Source organism: Nannospalax galili, unplaced genomic scaffold, assembly GCF_000622305.1.
Source record: "Nannospalax galili isolate Female #2095 unplaced genomic scaffold, S.galili_v1.0 scaffold450, whole genome shotgun sequence".
Taxonomy (NCBI): domain Eukaryota; kingdom Metazoa; phylum Chordata; class Mammalia; order Rodentia; family Spalacidae; genus Nannospalax; species Nannospalax galili.
The window spans coordinates 3,013,428-3,022,205 of record NW_008329134.1 but is presented as its reverse complement, the minus strand read 5'-3'; the positions used below and the strand labels follow the sequence as shown (position 1 = coordinate 3,022,205).

At 36.3% G+C, this 8,778-nt stretch overlaps 1 protein-coding gene across 3 annotated transcripts in view; it reads right to left on the bottom strand.

The window, feature by feature from the left end:
* The window catches only part of Snx13 (sorting nexin 13), a 147,300-nt gene that overhangs the window by 45,191 nt on the left and 93,331 nt on the right, over positions 1 to 8,778 (bottom strand). For all 3 annotated transcript variants that reach the window (XM_017798032.2, XM_008832713.3, XM_029563341.1), the window contains 2 exons: positions 5,420 to 5,524; positions 4,739 to 4,871 (listed from right to left, as the gene is read on the bottom strand). In XM_017798032.2, the coding sequence (XP_017653521.2) occupies positions 4,739 to 4,871; positions 5,420 to 5,524 (238 nt within the window). The remainder of the gene's footprint in view (positions 1 to 4,738; positions 4,872 to 5,419; positions 5,525 to 8,778) is intronic.

The window sequence follows — 8,778 nt, the reverse complement described above, 5'->3', positions numbered from 1 at the left end:
AGTAAGAAAAATAAATTTAGAGAAGTATGCCAGTCACCACTCATCAAAGAAAAAGAAGTAAAATGAATGTAGAGAAAAAGAAAAGTAAGAAAAATAAATTTAGAGAAGTATGCCAGTCACCACTCATCAAAGAAGCTTCCTTTGCAATAGTCGGAGACTTACAGAGTTCCACAACTGATCACACACGGAGAATAAGTGTCTGAGATGTCCAAACATAAGTGACACATCTACAATGGAACCTCTGCACCTAAGGTTCACAGAAAATAGTGGAATAAGGGGTAGAAAATACTAATGTATCTCTCAACTCTTATCAACAAAGCTCCCTCATGTAACAGAGGGCGATATACAGAGAAGACCACTGATGGCCAATATGGAGAGAATAAGAGTCTGCAGACTGTAGGTTCCTGGACAGGACTAGTATATTAAATTCCAACCACCCAGGGCTCAGGGCTCACTGCCCAAGAGAGGGAGGAAAGATTTTTCTAAGAGCCAGGGGATATGTGTGGCCATAAGGAAATGCAGTTTAACCTACAGCAATGGTGTCAGCATGCACAAGACCCACGCAAACTCAAGCATACAAAAACCTAGCACAGAATTGTGGAAATGGGCAGCAGGCCCCAACCTTAGCTGAAGAACTATTGACAGCTGATTACTAGGCAAGGGAGAGTTTATCTTCTTTAAGGAAGAGACTCTAGATAGGCTTATTAGACCTCAGTGGATGAACTTGAACCGAGGGACGTCTGAGTATACTAACTTGACTTAATAGGTATTAACATAAACTGCAGAATGCATGAAATCCAGTGGGGGGGAGGTGCTATACAGGGGTGCAGTTGGGGGAGGAGGCATGAAAATGAGTAAGATGTTTTGAATGAAATGCACAAAAATATACATTTTAAAAGTTATTAAATTTAATGCCAAGCAATAATCTTTTCCTTCAGGGTTTTAATGTATATCTAAGCAAATTAACTTTTCATTTAAGGTGTCTCATTGATAAAACACACATACGCACACACACACACACACACACACACACACACACACACAAATCTATGGTAAAGCAATATTCACATACAATTTAAAGTTAATGTACCTTTTCTAGCTCTTGAGAAATTTATGTGCTTGATTTGTTAAGAGCCTTTAAAAGGACTGCATTACTTCTACAAGGGGAAGCTAGTATTGCCTTCTACTTTGAATAACTAATAATACTAAAGAATATTTCTTGGTTCTCCAAACCTCTGGTCATAAACAGCAAGGTATTTCACTCAGAATTACCCTTGGTTTACAGGAAGATGATATTTAAAATAAGCAAACAAATGCTGAAGGCCTATCCCTCAATTTTATTAATACATTCTTTTCTACCAATACAAATTTGTTTGTGCTTTAGTCCATACACATAATTGAATTTAAATGTGATAACTGGGTTAAGGTACTATAATGAGAATATTATTCCAGATTTAAAACTGACAAAATTGAGGCATAAAGCAAGTACCCTCTACCATGCAGGCAGGAAGTATAATGAAAGCATTATCTAAATAGTCTGTAACTCTTAAGTCTACATTTCACACTAAAATATGTTGATCAGCATCTTAATCTTCATTTGAAAAATTAAAAGGTGGAATAAATGATTCACTGGCTTCTAGGTGAAAAGTTTTCCATAGGGTGTGACCTTTAAAAAGAATACAATTAAAACTACAGAAAAACACTTGCAATGTTTTGCTTTATAGCATGTGGTATACTCTAGAATCATTCCTTCTTATCCCATTTACTATTCTCAATAAAAGTATCTCTTAAACATGAATAGCATTTCAAGAATAATTTATCAGCAAAAAAGAAATTATCAAAAGATTTTGTGCTGGTACCATGCTGTTTGCCAGTACCATGCTGTTTTTATGACTGTAACTCTGTAGTATAGTTTGAGATCTGGTAGGTAATCACACCAGCATTGCTCTTTGTGCTCAGGGATGTTTTTGGCTATCCAGGGTCTTTAGTGATGCCATATGAATTTTAGGATTTTTTTTTCTAATTCTGTGAAGAATGTCATGGGTATTTTTCTACTGTGATTACACTGAATATATAGATTTCTTTGGATAAGAAGGTCATTTTCACAATATTAATTCCCCAATCCATGAGCATAGGCATTCTTTCTATCTCTCCTGGTGCCTTTCTCAATCTCTTTCTTGAAAGATTTAAATTTTTCATTGTAGAGATCTTTAATGTCTTTGGTCGAGTTTATAACAAGATTTTTTTTTTTTTTTTTCAGCTACTGTGAATGGGAGAATTTCCAAGTACTTTCTCAATTGCTTGTTACTAGTATATAAAAAGACTACTTACTGATTTTTGTAGATTGATTTTGTAACTTGCCACTTTGCTAAAAGGGTTACCCAGGGTTCAGAGACCACTGCAGAAGAGGGGGCAGAAAGACTAAGAACCATGGGAGGAGGTGCATGACAACATGGAAAAGTCTTACAGGCTCCTGGGATCTTGCTCGTATGAACCTACAGCAATGGTGACAGCATGCACAAGACCCATGCATACTCAGGGAAACAAAAACACAGTATAGAACTGTGGAAATGGGCTTCAGGCCCCAACCTTAGCTGAAAAACTATTGGCAGCTGATCACTGCTGGGTAAGGGAGAGCTGATCTTTAAAGGAGACTCTAGATAGGTTGACTAGACCCACTGGATGAACTGCACTGAAGGACATCTGGGCACTAACTTGACTTAACAGGCCTTAACATATATAGCAGAATGTATGACATCTAGTGGGGTGGGCTGTGTGTGGGGGGGTCCAGATGGCAGATAGGATGTGAAGATGATTAAGACGTTTTGTATAAAACACAAAAATTCAATAAAGAGAAAAATGAGGAGGGTGAAATGGTAGGTAAAAAGAAAAAAAAAAGAAAAAAGATTGTGGAAATATACTAAATTTTCTGAGTGATGTACATCAAGAAAACGTTGTTCTTTAAAAATTAAAGTTCTACAATAGAAGACCCAAACATGAGTTCATATAATTTCAGCCACCTCATATTTGACAAAGGTGCTAAGAACAAAGGAGGAAAGACAAAATCTTCAACAAATGGTGCTGGCAAAACTGGATCTCCACCTATAGAAGAATGAAACTTGATCCTTTTCTTTCACCCTGCACAACCAAATGAAACAAAGACCTCAATATAAAACCTGAAACTCAGAACCTGCTAGAAGAAAATATAGGCATCACCTTACAAGACATAGGCATAGGAAAGGACTTTCTAAATCAGACACCAGCTGCTCAGGTGCTAAGGTCAACAATCAATAAGTGGGACCTAATTAAGTTACAAAGTTTCTGTACAGCAAAAGAAACATCCAAGGAAGGGCAGAGGAAACCCACTGAGTGGGAGAAAATATTCATTAGTTACACATCCAACAGAGGATTAATATCCAGAATAAACCAAGAACTCAAAAAGAAAGAAATAAGAAAATAACCCAATAAAAAAATGGGCAATAGACCTAAACAGAGAGTTCTCAAATGAAGAAATAAAAATGGCTAACAAGCCCCTTAAAAATTGCTTAACATCCTTAGTAATTAGAGAAATGCAGGTAAAAACCACTTTAGGATTCCATCTTACCCCAGTCAGATTGGCAAAGATCAACAGAACAAAAGACTCCAAATGCTGGAGAGGATGTGGAGAAAGAGGAATGCTCATTCACTGCTGGTGGGATTCAAACTCGAGCTACCACTCATCAAAGAAGCTTCTTTGTGCAACAGACGGAGGCTACCGCAGAGTTGCACATCTGGTCAGGCTCAAAGAACATACGTCTGAGTGAGGCCCAGTACTAGGTGACACATCTGCAGTCAAATCTCTACAACTAAGGCTCACGGAACATCGCAGAAAGGGGTAGAGAGAGGGCTAATGCACCCCTCAACTTCCACCAGTAAGGCTTCCTTGTACATCGGCGTGAAATGCACATAGAAGGCTGCAAATGTCCAAGTTTTAGAGAATAAGAGACTGTAGAGTATAGGATGAGACTCCTATATGGAACCTCACCAACCCACGGCTCAGGGACCATTGCGGAAGAGGAGGCAGAAAGATTGCAAGAACCAGGCCTGGTTCATGAATACAGGAAGGTACAGGCTTCCAGACCACCGGAGGCTTGCTCATGTGAGCCTGTGGCTGCAGTGGCGTTGAGCATGGGACCCATGTCCGCTCAATTAAACAAGAGCCCAAACAGAGCGGCAGGCCAGCACTAGACTGAGAACTATTTGACACTGATTGTTGCTGGGTGAGAGAGGGTATGACTTACATACGACCAGTGGATGGGCTGACTAGATTCCAGTCGACATATTTACACTGAAGGACATTTGGGGGCAAACACCTGAATGAATAGGACTCAGCATGTATGGCAGAGTGTACAGGGTTCTGTGGGGGAAAGGGGGGAGGCATGGATGGGGGAGGGGGTCTGGATTTGAGTGGGAAATGTATGAAATTTGAAAAGCTCAATAAAAACAGTAGAAAAAAAGAGTCATTATCTAAAAAAAACAAAATAAAATTCTACAGTTAAATTCCAATCCATTACTAAATTTTTGCATTTTAATTTAATATAACTAAATCTCTACCAATCATTTAAATATTTAAAATACATGACAATTTATATTTGTATTTTTAAAAAAGTTTTTCTTTTTCATATCTAAACAGTTATTGTTTTGGTGATCAGAGTACACCCTGGGATATGGGCCCCCAAAGATACATGTTCCACCTTACCTCCATCCCCATCATCTGATCCTCTGAAGCTAGGATCTTTTAACATGTCAAGCTCTGCTAGCATTCTCACATAGAGTGCATTCTGCCTGAAGGAAGGATAAAATCTTTCATCCCGGAGCATCAATTCATATACCTGTTAAAAAAATTAACAATTTACTATTATATAATAACAACATATTAATGATTTTTCACTATATAAGGTATCACCAAAATTTCACTAAGATTTTTCTATGACGTATCATAGTTATAAGTTGTCAGCAATGAGACTATGTCGTAAACAATGGAAACTTCTAGCCCCTCTTGTAACTAAATGGTCTTAGTGCAATATAAGGCACATGACATCATGCCATTAATCATGCTCTGGGAAGCATGCTTTCTAAGAAACAAGCATATACAAAGGCTTGAGACATGCTTTTTCAATATTTCATCAATCGATCAAATTCTACAAGAGACTATCTAGTTCTTAAGTTAGATCCAAACAAAGCAACCCAAAATAAGGATTTTTCTTATTGGTCACTTAAAGAAATTTTTTTAAAAGTCTACAGTTCTAGAACTAAGGTATTACTGCTCTAACATCTTTTTGTCTAACCATTTCTACTTTGTAAAAATGTTTCAATAAAGTTTTTAAAAATCACATGAAAAATAGAAATAGTTTTTCAAGAAACATAAAACATGCAATACCTTTCTCTGAATGTCATCAAAGATTTCAGGCGTTGGATCTTCATGATTCAAAGTATCTGCTAATTTTGCTACTAAATAGTCATCAATAGTAACTCTTGGAGATGCCTAACCAACAGAAAAAGCAAAAGAATAATGATCTTTCTCATTTCTAAACATAAGTAAATAGTAGATAGGAGAATTAGTAATAGGACCATATCATTTAAAATAACTGTCAGATTTAAATAAGAACCACTGATTTATAAATGACACTTCAATATTTAAGAAAGCTAAAATACAGCTTATAGGCTTCTCTTTATCCTGTGCTATGTAGGAGACTGAGAGTTCCTAGATTTAATTTTTGATTTTTACTGAGAAAATCTCCTCTTACAAGGCCTTACTATTTGGAAAATGGAGATCATACTGCATAAAGTTATTCAAGATCACTGCTAAGGATTAAAGGAGATTTTATAAGACATATTGGTATAATGTCTGGAAACATTGTTGTCAGGTGTTAAAGCGGTTGAGTATTCAGGAGTTAGTGTATGTGTCCTATAAGACTGACTTACCTGATAATAGAGAACCTTTGGAATGGCTTTTAGAGACAACTATCCTAAATTTGTTTTTGTAACCAAAGTTGTAGCAAAGTTCCTATGTGATACAGGAAGGAAATATAGCTGAAAGATGAATTTGTTACAAGAACTTTTATTTCAAAACATATGACAGATAAAGAAATTCAAAATCTAACCCTTTTTTAATACACTATTGGGGATTGAACTGAAGGCTTTGTGCAAGTCAGGCAAGTGTTGTATCACTAAGTTGCCTAGACTGGTCTTGAACTCACTTTGTAGCCCAGGTTAGCCTTGCATACATGATCCCCCTGATTCAACCTCCCAAGAAGCTAGGATTACAGATCTATGCCACTAAACCTGGAAAAATCTTACCTTTCGGTTCAAAAAGTAATTTACTAAACAAAAAAACTACTGAAAAGCTAAGGGTGTCAAAAACTTTGGCACTTCAAGACTCAAATTTTTAGTTATGAAGGCCAGAGAACAAAATAGTGACAAAATTGTTAAGTTTCAGAGAAACTATAATAAAATGCACTACTTAATAATTTTTCTATTCTACCCATTAAATTTTCAAGGAACAAAGAAGATAAATCAAGAAAAGAGAAAAATAGAATATAAATGAGTAGAAGAATGCTATACACTTCCTAATGAAGCAGCATTCTTTAAGTAAACTGAGGCAGGTTGCATGCTTGGAAGAGTAAAGCACAGTGCTTGTTTTTGATATAAAGCTGTTTTGGAAGCAAAACAGCTATGTGGCGAGTACAAAATTGTTGCTTTTCCTTGTTGATTTACCATCTAATTGCATTAAATGCGATTTCCAAGAAATAATAAGAGGCACACTTGAAAATTTTTAAATGTGTTTTAACCTCCAACTTTTCTTACACAGTTCAAGTACACAGAACTGATGGCACCTCGTCCTTGGTAAAGGAAGGCCAGCATATTTTCAGAGCCATCACAGGGCAGAAACAATCAGAACTCCTTCTCTTAAATGAGTAAGTATCACAGAAGAAATATTTATGAATATCTGATGTCATTTTAACATAAAAATAGGAAAATGCTTTCCTAAAAGTATTGTTAGCATCTATACTTCCCTATTTTAGAAATGTGAACTAAACAATATATTGTAAGCAATGGTAATTAATAATAGGACTAAGTAAAAGATAATCTGCGTGAAAAATATTTTAAATTTCTGTCCTTTAGTATAGGAATTTACTTGTAAAAGCAGAATGTATATACTATAGGATATCATAGGTGTGCAGGTGCACCCATGAACCTAGGGCTTTGTGCATGCTGGGCAAATGTCCCCACAATAAGATATTTACATTTTATTGGCTATGCTAACTTTGTATCCCTGAAATACATTAGTGAAAAACTTTTTCAAAGAAAAATGTACATTCATAAAAGTGGTGTACATATAAAAAGCTATTATGTAATTTAAAAAATTTAATGAACTGTTTCATAACATAGTAGGTTAATTTTTTCCTGTTATCTTTTTAAATACTTCTGTGAACAGTCTACAGTTTTCATATTCACTTCGTCTAATTTTTAAATAGAGCCAAATGTAACATTCGCATTTTGCAAACCCAACTACAACACATTTGGGGTGTCAATTTTATATGCTGGCATCACTGCCTTCAAAATAATCATTTGATCATGAAAACGTGAGGTTTTATTTGCTTAAAGGCTGTAAATAGTTTAGATCTCTAAGAACTGGTTTCCATTTCCCAAATGAAAGTCTACTAATTTTGTATGTATGGTTTATTTATCAATCACGTTCTTTGCATCTATAAATTCACTGCAGCAGCTATCCATGTCTAAAACACTCATTTTTAGATACTTTGAAGCATAATGATATAGTCACATGATAAATGTCTCTTTTTCAGGGAAAACTACTTTAAAACACAAAGATAATTCAAGCTTGTGAAATGAAGTTGAGTTTAAAATTATTCAGAGTTTCTGGTATCTTAAAGTAAATATTCTCAAGAAGTCTCAAGTCAATGAGTATCTATATTCTACTTGAGCTCCTACCACAGCCTCACCATGACCTCAAACAACTCAGGTCAGTCTGTCCTTTTGTAGACTCCATTTGGCCTCTTCAAAGATCACTCACAAAAGTTAGAGAAACACCAAATATGTTTACTGTAATCATTTTCTCCATTTTCATTCTCAGAGTATTTCTATAGCTGGCAAGAATGGCATCCATCTTTATGGATGTACCTAAGGAAGCTAACTCCTGACATCTATATAATGTCAAAAATCCCACTGTTTCTGCATGTCTTGAAGAAAGCTTTGACTGTGATAGCTTTATTATGTCATGTAAGCCAACAATATTTTCTTTATCACTATACAGAAGATAATGATGTTTAGTAGGCATGATCTTTTGATTTTTGATAATTCATAGACCTATTCGGTCACTACAAGTTAGATCGTGCTGTTCCAGAGTTCATCCACATCTACCCCGCTAAACTGCTAAAAACCCACACACTTGCTTCCCATCATCCAGCTTTGAGCCTAGGCCTCTTTGTGCAGCCAGGGAGCTCCAGAAATCAAAAGCTTGGAAAGTTATGTCAGATCCCATCCATTCAGTTACCAGCTCCCTGCTTTAGGAACAGCCCCATTAGCCCCACTCCCCAGGGCAACAACTATCCTGCTTAGCTGGTCAGAACCTGCCTCCTTGGTCCTCATCCTCTAGCCTTATGACTACAACCCTTTCCTCTGCTGTAGAACTCCCAGCTAGCCTCCCTGGAACCATTCTGTCCCTCTAATAAAAAACCAAAAGAGAGAACCTAAAGCAAAGACCAACTAACTATTCAT